The sequence below is a fragment of the Labeo rohita genome, chromosome 9, assembly GCF_022985175.1.
Source record: "Labeo rohita strain BAU-BD-2019 chromosome 9, IGBB_LRoh.1.0, whole genome shotgun sequence".
NCBI classification, from domain to species: domain Eukaryota; kingdom Metazoa; phylum Chordata; class Actinopteri; order Cypriniformes; family Cyprinidae; genus Labeo; species Labeo rohita.
The window spans coordinates 2,297,744-2,319,608 of NC_066877.1; the positions used below are offsets into that span (position 1 = coordinate 2,297,744).

A 21,865-nucleotide genomic window follows, 5' to 3' on the forward strand; every position below is an offset into this window, starting at 1 on the left:
ACCCCATCCCTAATTTATACTCTGATCTGTAATTTTATCCACAATTGCTCCAGTTGAGCATTCTGGCTCCCCGATCTGAAAGCCTGCAATTACTATATAATTCTTCGCAATTTTAGATGTCCTAATATGGACTGTAATTTTTGCGCAAGACAATTTCCAGCTATTTCAAGCATCAACATTGTCAAAGTTGTATGTACATAATAAATGGTAATATCAATGCATAGTTTTTAGCATAACATCTTGACTCCGCGATAATTATATCCGTTTGGAGCCTACGCAAAATTAGCCTGAATTGCATGGTAACTGCTGCTTTAAATTTTTAAAAATTACTCATAATTTTCCCAAAGATTACCAAGATCTCGAGTGCACAATGTCATCAGCGTAATGAGGAGTAAACATTTATGCTAATAATCAGCAATTTTTTCCATCAGCTATAAAGAGGGAAAATAAAGCAGGATTTTTCATTCCTGCTCGGAGAGCGTCTGTCAGCTCTGAGCCCAGCTAGAGGAGGCAGATTTTGGGACCCAAAGAGCCGAACCTATGCCATGACTGCTGGATGCTCTTTTCAAATTCTTCTGTTTCTTTCAAGACTGACAGGTACCTTATACTATAGACGATCTGCCAATCTTTGTGTTCTCGTTTATTGCACATTAAGGTAAGAAGGATGCGCATTCATTTTACACATATTTTATGAACTTATTTTGGGGAGATTTGCACATGTTATTATGAGGTATTATAATAAGTAAAACGAAGTGTTTTAAAATGCGTGCTTTGCATCTAAAGCCTCTGAGCAATATATGATTTCGGAATTGTGTTATAGCGGTACTGGAACATCTAAGACATAAATAGCGCCGTAGCATTCTTCAGAAATTAACAACAACGTTGTCACTAAGCGAATAATAACATTGGTTAATTTGAACGAATTTGGCGGCTAAAAACGTGCCGTTCGCTGGAAAATTGTATTCGGCTATGTGGAGAAAACAAAATATAGTACACCATTTGCTGCTTTGAATCAGACTAACGTGGTCTACCTCATTAATAAAGCTGTCTGAAATTGCGAGATAGTTTGTCTATAGAATGCAGTCGAAAATAAAGCAGCCCTTGTTCTATAATTTCACCTCTGCCTTCATCACTCCGACATTGTGCTTTTGCTCATTTTGATCCCTCTTCCCATTGACAAATCTCTCGGTATACACCTGCAAGCAATTTGCCAGCCTTACTTATAACTACCGCTGCGCACCTATTTCACTCTCTTTTTTTCCTTTTCTTTTTTCCCCCATCGCACAGCAAATTTTCTTTCAGTGCGCTATCTCTTTTGTTAACAAAAGATTCCACGTGCGAAAAAAATTGCTCATAATTATCCCGTAGATGGGAAGCTGCATTAGAATAAGTAAGGAGGGAATGACTGTAATTATGTCTGGTTTGATGGGCCCGGCGCGTAATCAAGAGGAGAATAGAGTGAAATAACGCTGACCCTCTCTGCTCCACAGCTGCATGTCGGAGAAAGAGACAGAACAACACGGCTCCTTCTTTTATTCCTTCCCAAGAGTTGTGTTTAGAATAATTTTAGAAAAAAGATAGGACATATTTTATATTTGTATTTTTGCAATCATATCTGCGGTACAAGTTATTGCTTTGATTAATATCAGTATTAGCCAATATATAACAAATGTTCAGCGAGTAAATAAATGTTATTTATTCGTATTCTGAATATTAGCTAGACGGCTGCAAATTCCCGAGAGAAGAATAAACAGATAAGTCCAATTTATTCTGGAAACCAGTAAAATATACACGACATCAAAAACATAAGACGAATTAATAAACATTGTGATCTATGACCTGATTCCACGGCAGAGACTGTAAAAGATTATAATACTATAAACGATAAAATGCTGCTGCTGCTGCTGCTAATAATAATAATAATAATAATAATAATAATAATAATAATAATAGTAACAACAACAACAACAATAATAATAATAATAATACATTTAAAAATATTATTTTAATATAAATGTTTTAATCTGGAATACTATTAATAAAGTCAGAGAGAACTGCTGGAGCACTGAGCTTGTGATCACAGCGCGCAAGGCCATTTCCTGCTTCGACCAGGCCATTTTTAAAGACCACACATGAAGAATGTCAAAATTTGTCACAATAATTGCCGCACCCCCAGCACCTACTGCAGTGGTAAGAACTCAAACAGCAGATGCAAGGCCAAATGAATTCATAGTATTTCTAATATCTTAGTTGCTCTTTATATACATTTGCAGATTTGATGCAGATGTATTTAAATCTAATTGTTCAAATCTAATTTTGACCCTACATTTTTATCATTCTTCATTTAATCAACAATAATAATAATAATAATAATAATAATAATAATAATAATAATAATAAACACGTAAATTAAACCATCAAAAAAGCGGTTAGAATCGAACAAATTTATCCACGAAAGAACACAAGCTAACTGGACATTGTAGGAAATATCCTTCGTATTATTGCTTGCCGGCATCTATCTGCATCAGAATTTTCTTAAAATGCGCAGTTAAACCATCAGCCCCAAACAAAAGACACTTTGAACAAGTCATTCTTTACCTATCCGCATTTGCCCCCCTCCCAGCCCCAGTCTTTCTTCATCTGCCCCTCTATGAGCGGCACCTGCCCGATTATTCACTTAACACACAGCCTTCAAAAGCAACCACACAAGAGCAGAAAAGAGCTTATAGCGGCTAAACGAAAGTGAAAAGAAACAAGTGGCCTTATTGTCGGAGGAATTACTGTGTTACAGAAACCACCGCAAGATTAATCGGCGGTTCAGATTGCAATGAAAAGCTAGAGGTGTCATTTAAAAAAAGACACAAAACCTTATAAAGATTAAAGTATTAAAGTATAAAGATTTTTGTTTACACTAATTTAATATCCGTATGGGCTCGAATGGCAAAATACATTTTTTTAATGATCTAAATGTTTTTTTTTTTATTATGTTTGTAAAGCGCGGTATATGTAGACAACACATACGTTTGGATATTAAAACAAGTTGGCTAAATATTGAGATAGGCCTATTTATTTACAAAACAACTTTTTTGCATTAGTTCATTGAATTGTGTCATCAGTTACCTGAGTTTCATTCATTTTTGGCAAAGCAATAAACGTTGCGATGACATTTTGTAACTTCTTTCATAGCAGATTTTTACTGTTCGAGTTTACACATTATACAAGACTCCATGAAACAAAAACAATAAATTAATGTGACCGGTATAAGCTATAAAACTATTTTTCAATGTGAAACGGAAAGACACATGTATTTTAATCAACACAATCATGTTTAGATCCTTTTGCACAAATTGTTCAGCACACAACGAAAACGACTATTTCTGTACATTAGAGCTGTCAACACTTCCCATCTAACGGTGATGATAGACGCGTTTATCTGCACTCCGCTTCTCTTTGTAGGATCCAAAAAACACTCGGCTTTACAAATTGGGTTCAAATCCGAGGGAAGTGTTTCTATTTTATAGTGCAGCCTCACATCATAATTTAAAGAACATTTATTTTAAATAAAACATACAAACAGATAAAAAACAAAATTCTAAATAAGTTATATTTAAATAAACACAAAACGCCATACATACAAAATAACTTTGTTTAAAGATTTCTTTGTTCCCTTTAAAATGGGGAAAATCTTGAGACGTTCGTACTTGCTCACGGTGTGATTTATCCCAGTTTTTACACGTTCACCGCGCCATGGCGAAGCGACTGTACGAGCCCGACGTTTCGCCTGAGCTTTTGGAAAAAGCGCAGTTCGGTGTGATGTTCGTGCCGTTCTCACAGCCCGTAAACCAGCACTTTGTTGTGGATGGACAAACCGGTAATTCCAATTTTCATACGGAAAATTACAAATTTGAAGAAAATGAAATACATTTCTGACTAGGAACAGTTTCATGATTTTTTACACAACAAAAAAGTCACGGAAAGGGGGAGAGTAGCAGCTTTGATTTGACCCACTTTCCCGGCATTCCCTTCAATTCAAAAAGAGACTTGTTTCCTCTCCGGTGCAGACGACCCTCGTTCAGTCCACGCTGACCAGTGTGTCAGTAGGTGTGTTTTTGAGAGTGTCTCCGGATCACATCTGGTCTGGGCTGCGGAGGGCCAGTGTGTGTGTAAGGCCGCAGAGTGACTGGCCTGTGTCGGGTCCCCTGAACTGGGCCATTGGTGGATAGAGGGGCGGGGTTGTTTCAGCAGTCCTAGTTCACATGAGTTGTGGCTGCTGCATAGTGTCCTGGTGTGCTGTGGGATACCATGAGGTGTAACTGGGAATATACGAGGTCGGTGTGGATGTTTTGACGCTGGCTGTTGAGTTCCAGACGGGCGCTACGGATGGAGATCCGGTGGACAGTCCGCGCCCGTTAGCCAAAGCGTTTGTGTCTATTGTTCCTCCGCCTTGCTTCATCAGTTTCTTAAACTTGGAGCGTTTATTCTGAAACCAGATCTTCACCTAGAAAAAAGAAAGACCAAGTCAAGTCAGAGCGAGCGACAACATCTGTTTCCGTTATCGAATCGCTTTAGCCATGACTTTAACTCTGCTTAAATAAAGGAAAGTCATCATGAACTTTTACGTTGCCAAATATTTCCCAGATGCAACCCTTGATTACAGGCCCGTGTTATCACAGAGATTTCAAAAGGAAATGCGAAAATAAAACAATTAAAAACGGATCGTTGTGCAAATGTGACACATTTCACGTTCGTTAAAATCAAACGCAATTACTGAAAATGCGCAAAAGCTGAGCACATGCCTGTGTTTGCGTGAGCCCCAGTGACGCGGCGAGCTCGGCTCTCTCCGGCAGAGCCAGATACTGAGTTTGCTGGAACCTCCTGTTTAGAGCCTGCAGCTGGAGACTGGAGTAGATGGTCCGGGGCTTGCGGATCTTTTTGCCTTTCCCGTTGAAACGAACCTCTCCTCCTTCCACCACGGTGTTTTTCTCTGACTCTGGCGCTGGGAGGGAGAAAGAAAAGAAACTGTCTCACCGACTGTTCATGCAGTGCGGCTCACATCACTGTGCACAAGTTTTACAGGCGGCACTTTAGGTATAATTAGCCTTAATTGCATACATTGTTTATAGCATTACGCAATAAATAATTACCAAGCCTAATAACAGCACATCTGGGCTACTCCAGTCCAACATTCTCGCAGTGTGCCGACAAGCGCAACGACCAGCGAAGACCAAAGACACGCAGCATTTCTTACCTGGGTCCTCCAATCTCGTCTGCGCCAAAGCCGAGTTGTTTGGGTAAGTCTGCACGGTGCTGAGGTACGGACTGGAGGAATGGCTACCGACCGAGTTGACGTATGGATAAGGCAGAGATCTGGGGAAGGACGGAGCCGGGCTGTATGCGCTGTCGTGCTGCGGGTGTCCGGAGGAGTGTAAACAGTGCATTGAATAATGTCCGTGGGTCATAGATGAAGGCGACATTTGCTGACTTGGTGGCCCAAATTCCATGAACACGTTCTTTCCTGAGACTGGGCTGTTTAGACTCTCTGGTATTGTAGACATGGTCATGTCTCTCGCTCTCTCTCTCTCTCCCTGCTTTTTTGTTTTCTTCTATGATCTGAGTGAAGGATGGATCCCAATTTAAGCTCAACTGATTTTTTCACTTTCCATTCATAAGAAAATGTAGTTTGTCTCTGTGAAAAGTCTAGGTACGATGCTGTGGATCCACACAAACTCGCTCAAAGGTTTGAATCAGGGAATCATGAATATTTATCCAAGGTGCTCTCTGATTGGTCCACTCCCTCCAAGAGCGACGCGGATTGGTAATCCGAGGGTCGGGTCCGACGGACCTGATAAACTCAAGAAATAAGACCAACCTGTGACTCTATTGTGCAATGCTAATGTCGAAATTTAGGGAATGGACCGAGACGCATAGGCCGTGTGTGGAGGGCTCAAACACCTTCCTGCCGAACCACAAAAAATACCACACACAATGTAAAATTGCATCAAATTGGGCCATTTGGTTTTGATTTTTGTTTTTTAAACAGTTGTTAATGGACATTTATTGCTACACATTAAAATGAATCATTAACGTACTGAACAAACATGTTCTTTCAGTAACAATTTATTTTCACGTGATCAGTGGATAATAATAACGATATGACATTACTATTATTTATATTTATTTATTATTATTATTAATCTATTATTTATAACTTATCATTAAGTGCAATTTTTATTTAAATAAGTCACAACAATAAACAATATTATACGACAAAAAAGAAAAAAGTTCGATATGATGAACAAATTTAGCATGCTCTTGAATTTTCTGCTGGTCACGGCTTCGTGAGCAAAGCATTTAACACCTAACAAATATGATTAAGTACAGGTATAAATGTGTGTCTCCAAGCAAAGATGAATTACTTTGATGATTCATTTGGTTAAAATGCTAGTCTCGAGTGCTTGAAGACACAGCTGAAACCAGCTAAATTAGCATAACACTGTTGTTTAATTTTCATACGCATAATTAGCTGTGTATTTAACACTTGCAGTGTTGTGCAGATCCACCTCACTCGCGCGCGCGCGTGGGTTGAATTATTGCGCTTGAGGATCAGAGAAACAGGTCGGTGTTGATAACAGCTCCTGTTATTTGGAGAATTCCTTTCAGATCCGAGTTTGGTTGACGTTGCAATGTTTTGGTTTATATTGTACGGTTTTTGTAAAAATAGTCTGCAGATTTTAGTTTTTAAATGTGAAACTTAGGTGCAATTTATCCACTTGTGGCAGGCCCAGTAATGCAGGAAACGGTAAGTAAATAAGAAAACATCAAAACAAATCAACAAATAACACATCTATACCACGTTTACTACGTATATTTATAACTTTACACTGTTCTACTACGTCATCTATTATCAAAACAATAAAACAACATTCCAGCTTAGATCGAATAAGCTCAAAAGTATATTTATCGACTCACCGAGCTGTTAAAATAAACCTTTATAATTTGCCTTTCCCCCGTAAAAAATCTCAGGGTTGTATAATTAATAACTCTGTATCTTAAGTTAAGAAAGCAAAATTGAAAATCACCAAGGTTAAAAATATTGTAATTGTATTTAAATTCATTATTTTGATTGATAATGAATTAAAATAATTTTGACCCCCAGACAACTATCTAGACCTGTCTGCCATTAAACTGAACATGGGCCTTACTATCTCCTTACAAATTTTAGTATTTAAATAATGTTACATGCTTAAAATCAAACCTTTTTAAAGAACAAACAGCATTTTGATACGGTTTGGATAACTGTGGTAGCTATGACATTAAAATATTAGTGTGAAAATATAACTGCGACGCATGTACAAACTAAAGTAAGGCTAACCGATTGTAACATTTTCCCATGTGTAGCTCTTTCACAAACATGTTTCATGACAGCTTCATGAGCAAAACGACACAGCAGTTCAATCAAACGCTTTGTTTAGATATTCGATAACAATGCGAGCTGAAGATATATCCGTTTTCAAGATAACTAAATGTCTCCAGAAACGTGAAGAGAAAAAATAAAATGCTCATTTTCACAAGAAGCAGAAGAGAATGAGACTGGTCGTACCGTTTGTGTGCGACTCCCAGTTGAACACGGATCACACCTCCACATCCTCCTTTCATTTCTATCTCTCTTTCTCAGTCTCTGCGGTTGTCTTTTGCCCAGTCTTTCTCGAAATGATCATAATCTCCACATGTGTTCACGTACATTCCGTCATAATAAAATACAGTGAAATCAGAAAAACCTCGAATAAGAACAACTCCAGAATATTGTACAAAAATGCCACTTGCACCAACACGATTCCCAGATGATATGGACTGACGACCACGTTTGACAAATACCTGTTAGATATCCACCATCCTCAAAATTGTCCAATTTAAAGCAATTTGTATTTCAAATGACATTCGCAATCTACCTCGGGGATCCTTCATCAACAGCGAAAATAATGACAGTATTACAGCCGATAATTATCATCATTCAGAACAAACCGAACAAGTTACACTTCTTTATTGTCTTCGATTAATCTGAATTTAGGAGATAGCCTACACATATGTAAAGTGTTATATGGAATAAAGACAGCAAATTTCACGACTGTAGCTTTAAATTCGATAAATACACATATTCAATATTTCCAAACGTGTACAATTGGATTTGCTTTCATATTATCAATCTTATATAATAATTCAATGACATCTATTATTATTAGTAGTAGTAGTAGTAGTAGTAGCGAATATGATTTGTAACATTTTAGTATAATAGCAACAATACATTCATGAATTATATTTCTAGATCTAAAATAAAGACAACAGAATTGTCGTGGGAAATCAGCAAAATGGTTTAATAATAAAACTCTAAAAAGCAAGGATTCAAACTATTTACCGATATAAAAAGTTGTTTTGAATCATGTTTCCTATGCTAAATTGCTTTTCTCTCCCGCACTAAGCTACTGTTTTATTATAGAATTTCAAATAATAATAATAATAATAATAATCTGCTATTCGTTCAATTAAAAAAACAAAATAAATATGGTAGAACAATTTTCAACAGCGGTTTTAATTAAAGGACCAGCAGAAAAACGTTGGTCTCTATTAAATGAAATATTGACATCACAGAGCATCTTACTATCCATGTGGTCAGTCCCATAATAATTATACAACACAGTCCAGCTGCCCGCAGTGTCAGGATGATAGCACAGCAGTTTTCTGTTTAGACGTAACTCAAATAAAGCAGCATGTGAGATGACGAGTTAGAGCACTTTCCAGAGAAGAGGATCATCAAGAATGAGAGTCAAACACCTGCTATGCTGCCCTGATTTAGTGCACCACACCAGTTCAGGCCCACTCAGTGTGTGTGTGTGCTTCAGATACAGACATGAGCTGACAAACTGCTTCAAACAGAGACAATTGGGTTTATGGCTTCATCCGTCCTTATGGCAGGATCTGATTCTGAACTGTAAAGGGACTTCCGAATTTGCGTCCGGAGCAGTCCCTCATTAGTTTCTGTTTTTGGTGGCACAGGATTCTTTTTTAATTGTTTCAATATGACTCTCTCCTACCAGCTCTCTGGTTAGTGTGACCCATGAGATGTCCTGTTGATAAAGTGCTCTTGAGAACCAAACCCCAAATCCGGACAGATGTCTAATTATTTAAAAAATTGTTAACAGATTGTAAGACAACATCACAATGGAACCGAGAATCAATCACAATGAAATTCACAGAGTTTCATGGATGCAGAGTAATAAGATATTACAGAATATGTACTGGATATTAATTTACTGTCAGAAGAGCACAGTGCTTTTGTATGTGTTAATAATACTCATGTGCTTTATGTTCTGGTTTCCAGTGGCCTTAGAAAAGGTCAAGTACATTTTTAGTCAGTCCAGATCCACATATTGTTTACTATCAAATGTGAACTCAATTTGTTTACATTAGCTTTCAAACTTGACAAAGTAAAACTGGCATTTGGTGTGCTTTGCACTAGATAAGTTGCGACAAAAATAAGTTGCAGTGTACATGAGCTCTAATTCAGTCTACACTTCATGTGCTTGCCTCATGTGAAAGTGCATACTACTGACAGACCCTACATTATGATGGAGGGGTATTTCAAATTAAAGAGACAGAGCACTTGTGAAATGGAATATGATCCCATTATCATATTAGTAAAACACACACACACATATTCGCACTGAAAATGACAGTGTAAAAAAGCCCTAGATTCCATTTAGTTTTCCTCCACTGCATATTTGGACTGAACAAATCAGGTTTAAGTGGAGCTGTTTAAAATGTTATTAAGACAGCATTAACATTGACATCTCAACCAAATACATCCGTGCTCTGTGTTTGAGGATGTATATTGGTCCAGTATTTACCCAGGGACTTCCAATTACAGCCTATTTACAAAGCGACACACACCCGCTCATATGAATTCACCCCTGTGCTTTCCTTGCAGCAGCAAAGACACACAGCGCCAGATTCGATCAGACGTAATGATCCAATTTCAGAGTATCTGATCAATCCTGATGCTAAAACAGCAGTGGGTTTTCTGGGTTTCTTCTGGAGGGTTTTAAGCAGGCAGCACCTTCAATTTGCTGCTCCACTGAATTCCAATGGACAAAGAGACACTGTGAGAGTATTTGTTGAGACTGAGAGCAACATGTGTGTGAGGGAGAGGACACTCTGAGGTGTAACCACAGATTACTGTGTCAATCAGTATGGAACGGTTAAGTGTGATGTTAAAATAATGCAGTTGCTGGGTTTGTAACATTTTGTTTCCATCAGTACGGCAAAGACTGAGAACAAGAAGTTTGTTGACAGAATTAAACACACTTTAACCACTCATGTTCTTTTCTTTTTCTCTGAATTGTGACTTAAAACATTTTGTAAATAATAAATGCACAACTCTTCTTATATTTTACAGCTCTTTGGATATAAATTCAGGTTCTTTTTTTGTTTCACTTAATTTTATTAAAATGATTAATTTGCAATGCAAACTCTTTAGCATTTTGTGCTCTTAACCATCACTTTTTGTGAGTAAATCTCTAAAAATAAGTCTTTGGAGATCAATTTAGAACAGAACTTTAAATATTTCACCTCTCTATTTTATACAATGCAGTTTATGTTTGCATACTGTATGTATGAGTTCATGGATTCATTACAATTATTTTCATTCCTTTCCTTACAGCTAATTCCCTGATTTTTTTTTTTTTTTATCAGTCTCATCGCCTCTTGTTCTGCTTTGGGAGAACATACAAACAAAAATGTCTGCAGAGCTGGCCAGTGGCTCTAACCTGTAGAGAGAAGTGCCTGCATGTCTCTGCTATTTTCCTGTAATGTATTATTTTACTGGCGGTATAATATTACATTATAATAACGCCGTGTTATATTTATTAGAACGCATCAAATTATGCAAACCTTTGAATCACTTTGATGTCATGTTTGCTGAAATAAATAAATAAACTGCTGTGTTAAATCTACCCATCATTACGGTTTTCTGAGCAGGCTTCATTTAGCGAAAGATCACGGGGCCTTTAAAAGACCGTTCATTCCCTAAAATATGAAATCTAGCAGCAAATGACAGGTGTGCGTGTCACACGATTATCAAAACACTGCACGGCTGTGATTCAGCAGCGGTTTTGTGGGCGATTGGATGGGATCAGCTCGGAATCTTCCGCTACCTGCTAATCTACACCCATCACTCACCTGGGCCGCAGGTGAGGGTGAGCGGAGACCGCACGGCGCGCGCGGGAGAGACGAGCCAACAACCTCCATCATTACGACAGCAGCAGGGGTCAGAACAGTCTGCCCGGCATCCCCCCACCTGGCCCAAAATTGCCCTCCAAAAATGACCAATTACCTGAGTTAGGTGCTACTGGGAGAAATAGAAAAATCCGCCCCAATAGATGGTTACTTAATGCATCGACAAGGAGGAAAAGAAATGACCGTGGAATTGTCACTCGTGGTATTTTTTTTTGCTTGCTGTGTCTCCAGGCTCGAGACAGGCAGTCATCAAATCTTCAAACTAAGCAGCAAATTAAAATCAATAAAAGTCAAAGCCTGGCAAAACGGAACCATTTGGACCCGCCGAGGCCTGCTGCCTGCGGATGATTTCAAACAGCTGCATCTAGGCTGCGTGTGTAGCATTGCTTTATTTAGGTTGCTCGCTTTTGCATATTGAAACAAGGCTTGATTACACCGTCGCAAATGTACTTGCCATTGTCCAATTAATGGCCCCACAAAGACGGGAAACATGCAAATTCCGTAATGAAATAATGAGGCGCGGCGGAGGGGGCATGCAGCGGGCGGCTGGAGAGCCGCGTCCTCCATCCATCCATCCCCTTCGGGGTTTTGTTCGGAGTTAAGTCCCAAACAAAGACGGGGGAGAGGTCAGTACTCCAGCACACCTGAACACGTTCCCCTCTCCCCTTGATCTCCTAAGGCAGCCCGCCATTAGTCTTAATAATGGAAAATTGTCATGTTGATACAAGTCTCTCTCTCTTTGTGAACAAGTTGTAGGTGGAAGCTCCATTTATTTCAAAGTTCTTTGTGCCGAAAGGCCAGGGACGGTGCTTTTGTGGTGGGGAAGAGGAAAAAGGTGCTGGATGCTCTTTCCATAGTCAAGATAATTATCCCCACTGTGACCTTAATGATCCACCCTTCTCCCCCAGCGACTTCTCCGCGCACTACAGCGCTCCTCGGCCCCTCGCCGCCCGCCTCCCCCCTCCGTGCCCTGTGTCAGGGAATATGAAAACCCCTATAATGAAACCATTTTGGCTGATGGAAAAAGGGCTCCTCGAGCTGCACTTGCCACAAAGACGGCTCAATTATGTGAGTAATTGTGATAATTTTCCATCCATTCATGGCTCTTTCTGAAAGGGAAGGAAAGAGAGGAGAAAACAGAGAGACACTGAAAGGGAAATTACACAGACAATGTCGAGTGTGAAAATTGTTACACAAAAATGACTGCAAGAAAAGTGTAAGTCTATAAATAAATATGTTAATGCGGGGAGGCCGTACACACGCGCGCGGCCCCACGTCACAAACAAAAGGAGCGCGCGCGCTCGCGCTCGGATAGATGACCGCTATAGGGGAATAATGCCGAGATGAAAGTACATGTGCAGCTGTCTGAAAATTAAAGCTCTTTCGACTTCCTATTGACAAAGCTGAGCCCCTAAAAAAGCTCCCCAGTGGTTAGAGATCATTTGGAGCCCTGTGACAGGAAAAAGGATAATTACCTCTCTGAGAGAGGCAGGCGGACTGACGCGCCCTTCAGACGCGCTGCTGAATGCAGGAGCTTGATAGAAGGCAGGGAGAATAATTTTGTGCTTTGCTTTTTCTTTTATTCCACGGAACATGTTTTGTTGGGTGGAAGACAAGGCGGCGAGCGGCGCTGAGTGCATTAAACCCTGGGTGTTCGCAAATATAAGGTTCCTCCGTCCATCATCTCGTACCTAGAGAAGAACTCTGAAATGCATTAAAATGTCTCCGCCATTCTGCCGGCAGACAGCAGAGGCACCGAGATACTGCATTAGGCTTCTGTTTCCCAGCGGGAGACAGATTAAACATTTCCTCACAATGCTAAAGGATATTCAGGACTCTTCTCGAAGAAAGAGCTCAGCCTGTAATTTCTCTCCCTCGCTCTCGCTCTCCGCGAAGAAAATTCATTCTGCGTCATTTCACAAATGATACATGTAAATGCCGAGTAATTCATATTCATAACCCGAGGCTCCATTTTAATAGTTCTGCGATCAAATTCGCTTTTATACGGGGGCAAAGTGGAAAGGGAGACGGCGAAAGCAGTCAAATATTTACGCTTCTAAAGCGGAAATGTACACAGACCGAGACTGAGATCTGTTGACCCCTCACGTTTCAGCAGATAAAGCTGCTAGGGATGTCACTAGCCCTCAAGATTTCCATCGCTGGACGGCACCTGGATGGCTTCCGCGCAAATCACACAATGGCATCCTCAGGTATCTCCTTACTTCTGCCTTTCCCTCCTTCCCTTCTCCCTTCATGCCTAAACTGCTGCCACATGTAGGAGGCTTGACCCCCTGTGTGGGGGTCCACAGACATCTGGAGAAATCTAGGCCACTGGGAGACGAACCATTCAGACTTCTGATTCCTTCTGCCCCTCTGTCACACACAGACATGCGTACATCCTCATCTGTCCCTCAGCGAAACACACTCCTACCATGATTACCTGGAGCAGTAATGGCTGACCAGTTGTCATGTCACCATGGTAATTGCCAGAATGGTTCTTAAGAACAAGAGTGCTATCATCTGAAACATTTAACATCTCCATCAGAAAGAAACAAACAGACAGATACCGCTGTCCTTCAGCTGCTAACACCAACAATAATAACAAAAACAACTTATTATCATAAGTAATAACTTAATTTGCATTACATCTGTCATCTTAATAAAGACCTTAATAAGCATAACAAAAGAAGACACAAAAGCACAAAACACCTGCAAATATAACCTTAAATATATGAATAAATAAACAGCAATAATCAAACGGTTGATTCACTGGCTTTTCTAAACAGTCATATTTTATGTGCAAAAGCGCTAAAATAAAACACAGCAACCTGTATTTCTGTACTTAATGTACTGTTGAAACATGCTGATCTGTAGGTATTCAGTCCCTGTGCTGCAGACAGTCTGTGTTTATACAGATTTACCACATTGCCTTACTATTCAATTGAGAATGATTAAAAAAATAACATTTTTAACTGGGGTCAAAGAGCATTCGAGTTAGAAATCAGCTGAAATAAACAGACGCATTATGGAAATCATACAGTACATTAAAAGTACAAACAATGTATTTGATTGAACTGTGGATCTGAATGCAGTAGTCTGTGTTTTCATATTTGCCAAAAATTGAGGCCATAATGGTGGCGCATAAGGGAACGTCAGGGGGTTTCTGAGTTTATGAAAAGCCAGTTGTAAAATTAAAATGTAAAACAGAAACTAATTTTTCCTCAATAAACTCCTAACCACTGCTTATTAATTCGTTTGTAAGGTAGTAGTTAAGTTTAGGTAGGATGAAGACTTCTAAAATATGATCATGCAGAGTAAGGCATTAATATGTGACTCTAGACCACAAAACCAGTCAAAAGTGGCACGGGTGTATTTGCAGTAATTGATTTTTCTTTTATGCCAAAAACCATTAGGATATTAAGTAAAGATCATGTTCCATGAAGATATGTTGTACATTTCCTAGCGTAAATATACCAGAACTTAATTTTTAATTAGTAATATGCATTGCTAAGGTCTTCATTTGTACAACTTTAAAGGCCATCCTAACAAACCATACATCAGCAGAAAGCTTATTTATTCAGATTTCAGATGATGTATAAATCTCAGTTTCAAAAAATTGACCCTTATGACTGGTTTTGTGGTTCAGAGTCACATATGTGCTTCAAAACGTACTAATAAACAGCCAATATGCATACTAATAAGTACTAGTTGAAACTAGTTAATAGTGAATAGTGGTCAGATATTATTAGACTGGATGGGTGCTGTATATTGGGCAGTCACATATTACTATAATATATATTATATTGTTTTTGTCAGGAAGGTTAAAAATGTGCTTTATGTGATATCAGCAAAATTGCTTGGTTTTATACAGATCAAAACTATTAGTTATGCAATGACTCCCACTGGTGAAAGTGACTTTACTAAATGAAGGTACATACTTTATTTAAATAAACATCATGTGTGCACTAATAATCATAGCAGACCTATCTTATCAAACAAAAAGCATTAGTAATAGCATCTCATGAGATCTGATACTAGTTTTTAGACAGCATGTTTGGTGAATACAGTTAAAACAAGCGTGCAAAATGTAAATGTTGAAGAAAAAAATCAATAGGTGTGTTTTAGTTCATCTGTGTTTTGAAGATCACAGTGCTGTCAGTGTGCTGGTAAAACCCTCAGACCCCTGGAGCACAAGTGAAGGGTTCAAGATCCATTGGTCTGGATGCATGTATGTGTGTGTGCGCGTGTGTGTGTCAGCTGCTGTTATAAATGTAGAGTCAGTGTGAGGGATGAGTCGAGCTGTCTGTGTAGAGTGATGCGGGCAGGGCGGCCCGGCTGCTGACTCCACTCTAATGACAGAGAGGGTAATGACAGAGCCCCAAACAGCAGGAAGAGGAAGATCAATCTACAGCCTGAGATAGAGAGATGGAAGAGAGGGGAGGGACACGGCGCAAAAAAACAAGGGAGCGAGATTTCTATTACATTGGCTCTCTGTGTGTTAGCTTGCCTGTGAGCACATCTGCCTCCCCCGCCTCGCTGTGGCAGTCAGCCCACGCTGCACATTAAAAACACAGCGGATCAATAACTATTAACACTCCTCGGCAGAGTCACACTGCTCACATGTGCCTCTCTCACCCTCCATTCCTGCTTCTTTCTCCATCTCTCTCTGTCCACGACACTGGCCCAGCTCGCTGGCTGATGGGAGCGCGCCTGGGGTCAGTGGGAATTGAGAAACGTAGGGAAGGAAGGACAGAATAACGAGAGGGGTGAAATGAAACGAGACGGGAGTTACTAACCAGCTGCCTGAGCAAACAACACACATTCCTCATTCTCAGTCTGCTGTTTTTCCTGGCACTATCGGTCATGCAAAAAAATAACAAAACATAAAACTAGGCCCATCAAAAGATATCAAACGTCTGCATACAGGGGGGCAAGGAGTCTGAAAGCACACGAAAACCTGGGATTTTCTCAATACCAAATCTTTACTGGAAATGTTATGCTGTTAATTTTTAAAGGGGAAAAAATATATTAATTTCATAGGTCAAAACACTTTCAGTACTTGTTTAAGGACTAATATATATGTAGCACTGAAAAAATGGTAACATTAAATGGTCAAATATATTGTTTAATGTCACTAAATAACATAAATGCAAAATTTTATGTCGACAAAGTTAATGTTTATGGGTTAAATCAGGTAGAAATAGCAGGTTACCACTCATACTCACATTCGCCATAGATAACATCTTTCTCCCAAAGAGGAAAGCTGCAGCTACAGGGACATACAAAAACAACAACAACAACATTGTGAGCGATTAAAAAGGAAGGAGTTTCTGAGAAAGAGAGCGAAAGATAAACAGACTGAAAAAAAAATAGTGGAAAACATAAAATTAGCTGCAATTTGGGTAAATTTCTGGCTAATTGTCCTTTGGGACATGATTTGATCTACAGATCTAAACATTTAGCTGTATAAAAAGCCTCAGTCAGCAACAGGAAAACCAAAAACTACATTGTTACCAGCACAAGCAGCTCATTTTTTTCTAGTAGCAATAGTATCATATACTGAATTCTCACCTGTTCAGGAATAAAATGATCACCCGGTGTGTGATCAGCAGGATGCCGAGAAAAAGACAGAGATTTTTAGATTTTCACTTAATGATAAAAGATATGAGCTGCTCACATGGAGGCGGTGCCATGTGTGTCTTAATATATCACAAAGTTTATTTTTATCATTTCTTTTGAAAAGGGTAATGCAGACCATTTAAGAAAATATATTTTCGTATACCTAAGGCCCACTGCACCAGTGCAGTACTGCCATAGACATTGTAGAACATATCCCTGTAATTTTCAAATTATGAGTCTATTTTTAGTGGCTGAGTCTTAAACTATTAACTCATATCCTATGTGGTTTCAAATACTATTCATCAGTGCCAATAGTTTTTTGTCTAAATACTAACCTTATTTGAACTGTCTCAGTAAGTATTTAATTCACAGTTACACTTTAGATTAGGGAACACATTTTCACTGTTAACTAATTGCATATTACTAGCATATTGGCTCTGTAATACTACTTACAAAGCACAAAATAATGCCTTATTCTGCATGACCATATTCTAGATCCCTTAACCCTACCGCACACCTAGACAGACACTCATAAAAATAAAGGTTCTTTATTGGCATCTATGTTTCTGTGAATCCATGGAACCTTTTAAATGCAGGTTCTTTACAGTCAAAAAAGGTTCTTTAGATTTAAAAAAAAAAAAAAGTTTTTTAAAATGGTCCTTTTGGGAACTGTTTGCTGAAAGGTTATTTGGGGAACCAAAAATGGTTCATTTATGGCATCACTGCAAAAACACCCATTTTTAAGGGGTCTTCAGATGCCCATTTTTCACAAGTTCATATGATTCTTTAGGGTCTTAATGAAAAGTCTATAATATACTTTAAAAATTAAAAAAATTCTCAATGGATGTGTAAAACCTTTTTTTACCTTGTCAAAATCAGCTCTGCAAAAATCCTCCCATTCTGAGGGATTGTTCCTTTAAATGCAAATGAGTTCTGCCCGCCCTGCCCCTCTTTACTCTCTGTGGAGTGACTTGCTGCTCTGAGAGATTGTTTACTTTAGCCGCATGTAGCGTTTAGCCGCGAAACTTGCTAACTAGCACGTTATTAGGAAAGGTGATTGCAGAGATTCATAAGAAAAAACCTTATACTCACTTCTGCTGTAAGTGAAGCTGGATCCCAAATGATTTGCGCTAACATAGATGCATTTATGTAGATTGGGAGGCGCATTCCCTTCACAAACAAACGTAATCCACTGCATCTTCAGCGGCTCAGATGTCGGGAGTAAATGACGACCACTATGTTCATTATTACATCCAGCAACACAACACCTCAATCGCTCAATCAGAGATATTCTTGTCTAACTTACATCCCTGCTCCGGCATCGAAACAATGGAGGTTGGACTGTTACAGCTGATCTGAGGTAAGACACTCATGTCTATCAACTATTATGGGAGTGGCCTCTGAAAATGGCTCGATTTGAAAAAGGGGATATTATTTTTACAAATGAATTAAAAACCACTGCATTGATTTTTATCATGTAGATTTGTACATACACTGCCAACACACATTAATGTTCAAACAACATGAAAAAGTGAAGTTTGCATCCGATGACCCCTTTAAGAGTGTAACTACTGTAAACATGTCCTTACCTATTATTAATAAGCAGTAACTTGGATTTTATTGAGTGAAAATAGTCATTAGTCATAGTCATTATTATATTCATATTATGTAATGGTTAATATTTCTGTCATGAGAGCTGATGTATGAAATACTTCTGCTCCACATATGTATAAAATAACCCCATAATATAACATACATGAAATGCAACTGCTACAGCAACCACTGGCCAAGTATTTGAATGTTGAGCAGCAAGCTCATCAGCTTCTGATGCGGAAAAAAACAATCAGCTGTGCCGAGTAGACAATGATGTGATTACTAGCAGATTAAGTAAAAGTACCCATAAAATCAAAATTGAAGATTTTTTGGCTTTTAGTATGAATATGTTAGCCTTAAAGTTATCTATAAGCTTGTATGTTTCAAAACAATGACAAAATTTACATTCAAAACTTACAGTCTCTAACTTCCGCTAACGTGGATCAAAATTTTAGATGACATCACCCTACGCTTCAGCTTCTTATCAAACATTCTTTCCAGTCAAATGCTCTCTAGAATCCGAAGCGTCCCGCCCCCTAAACTATAAATAGACACAGAAGCTGTGGTTGAAATTGGCCACTTGCTCACAGAGGTAGTATTTTTTGTACGGCGAATGGTACGTAGTGCACTACATAGGGGATAGGGAACGATTCAGACATAGTAAATATGCATTCCTTTGAGGCAAATGAAGTCTGGTTTCGCAGTGTGTCAAGTGAGCCGACGCAGACCATAAAACGTATTGCGCCCATTGCATTCTACACAGAATGGTATATTTTATAGCATTTATATATAGATGAGATTGTGGCTGTCATACGCTGTCGATTGGGCTTTACTGAGCTCAACGGCTCTGGCTCAAACTGTGATATAAACTAAATGATATTGGCTATTTAAAAAACGGGGCGGGACTGCTTGATATGTCCCGTCCTGTCTTCCTGTTTCAGTTGAAATTATGTCAACGCATACAATAACACTATGTGTTTCAAAGCACTTCAGTGGACCTTTAAGGACCTGTCAGCCTGCGCCTTCTAGAGTTTCATGACAGGGCTTTATATATAATAAGCTAACAATGAACATATAACATTTTATTAACTAATGTTAATAAAGACTAATTAAAAACTATAACAAATGTATTGCTCATTATAGGTTAATGTTAATTAATGCATTAGTAATGTTGACCAATGGGAAACAAACAAACAAAAAGAACCTGGAAATGCTGAATATACATTATAGACTCATGAAGCAGGAAGACTCTGGAACATGGAGAGAAAGAGAATGTGACTCCTTTCCAGGTGACTCAAGGAACTCCACGATTAGTGCACTGTGAATTGCATGGATTTGGATATGCCTGTTAAGTAATGAGGCGACCAATTAACTGTGACCGCAGATTAATGAAGTCATGCGCTCTCACAGGCCTCTATGGACAAATTTCAGAGCAACAGTTTGTGAAAGTGCATGACTGCGTCCAGCTGTTAAACTTCTCCAGAGTGACCCGACACAAAGGACCATATGACTTTTAGCGCTTTGAACAACAATACCTTTAATCATCCCAGTAATATAAAACTACACTTTCCCATCTCAGACCAGTCGTTACACCGGTCCGTGTGTAATTTGTCCCTTTCATTAGTGAGACGGGGCATCAATGATTTTTTTTCGGTCTTGTACAGTCTCTATACAAGACCTCCCTATCTCATGTCAGCTGAGGTCTCCTAATGGCTCTGTATCTGTATATCGGCCAAACACAGACTTCAGTGTGCTCCCTCAATTGTGCTTTATCTGAGCCCAAACCCAGAGGATCATAACAGTTTTGCCTGCTTGAGCTCTGGGCTTTGACTGCTCTGAATGGGTGGGTAATGGGATGGAGGGGGGGTCCCAGCGTGATACAGGACATGAGCTGAATACCTCAATACCTGTCAGGTGTACGGTGACATGGCAACATTGTTTGGGGAGGTTCAGATTGATTTCGGATAGCCTGGCCTGAGCAGAGGGGGCTGATGGGTATTGTGTGATTGCTGGATCACCGAATAAAGCCAGTGGTTTCATCTGTTGTCATGCCAACCTGGATGGAGGAGAAAAGAGGAAAATCAAATGAAAAGTGACACACAGAACTCAAAGATGGGGGAAGTCACCACAAATAACTGATGATTGCTGATAGCGTTGTGTATTCACTGTTTGTGTTGTTTTAGAACCTGATTCAATAAAGGAATTATGCAAATCAGGTAATGCTGTAAACACGGCCCAAAAATGTGTTCTGAATGCAATTTGCAAAGTTCAGTTCTTCATCTTGCAGCTTGGTTTTGAGCATGTTGTTATCGAGGATGCTGCAGACTAACACAATCTGCCATACATTACTCTGACTGGCACTCGCCTACACTGCACTTCTGGTTATATGCTCTTCTCCATCTCTGTCTTTCAAACAAATTCTGTAACTGCCACAGACAAACAGCTGTGACTTTGGTGAATTTGAATGTTTTGAGCCAAGTGTGGGATTAATCAAATGTTTGGCTTTGGCTTGTATACTAAGGAACTAAATATATTATGTAATATATACAATGTGTTACAAGTATAATCCTATGACTTTCAATTAAAGGCATAGTTCACCCCAAAATGGAAATTCTGTCATCATTTACTCAGCCTCAAGTCATTTGAAACTTGTATAAGTTTTTGTTGCTGGTAGCCATTGACTTCCATAGCAAAAATGTGGTTACCAACATTCTTCAAAATATCTTCTTTTGTGTTCAACAGAACTTGGACCAACATGAGAGTGAGTAAATTATGACAAAATCCTACCTTTAACTCCTCAGTTAAAGTGCTTATAAGATGGTGATGTGATCACAATTTTCACAAATTACCAAACAGTAATTAGTCTTGTCACTACATTAAATTGTTATAAATTGAACAATATATACTATACATTGTCAGGCAAACAAACAAAAAAAAACTCTCTGTATAAAGTTAGATATACAGTACATAGGCTACAGCTTTATCCATATATGTATACACTGCCGCTCAACAGTTTGGGATCAGTACGATTTTTTATGTATTTTAAATAAGTTTCTAATGCTTTCAAGGGGTTTATTTGATCAAAAATACAGAGAAAAAAAGTTATATTATGAATTATTATTATGATGTAAAACAACATTCTTCTATTTTAATATGCATTCAAAATCAAATTTATTTCTGTTATCAAAGCTGATTTTTTCAGCATCATTACTCCAGTATTCAGTGTCACATGATCCTTCAGAAATCATTCTAATATACTGATTTATTATCAGTGCTAAAAACAGTTGCGTTGCTTAATATTGTTTTGGAACCTGTGATACGTTTTTTTCAGGATTCTTTGATGAGAAGATAAAAAGAACAGCAT

The 21,865-nt window shown here is 38.8% G+C and overlaps 1 protein-coding gene across 1 annotated transcript; it reads right to left on the minus strand.

Annotated features, from left to right (window-relative positions):
- Positions 1-1,981: 1,981 nt before the first annotated feature.
- Positions 1,982-8,170, minus strand: dlx1a (distal-less homeobox 1a). The gene is made up of 4 exons (XM_051118952.1): positions 7,601-8,170; positions 5,249-5,842; positions 4,797-4,996; positions 1,982-4,498 (listed from the first exon to the last, which is right to left on the minus strand). Exons 2-4 carry the CDS (start codon positions 5,559-5,561, stop codon positions 4,253-4,255), a joined length of 759 nt encoding a protein of 252 aa, XP_050974909.1. The 5' UTR covers positions 5,562-5,842; positions 7,601-8,170; the 3' UTR covers positions 1,982-4,252.
- Positions 8,171-21,865: the final 13,695 nt, after the last annotated feature.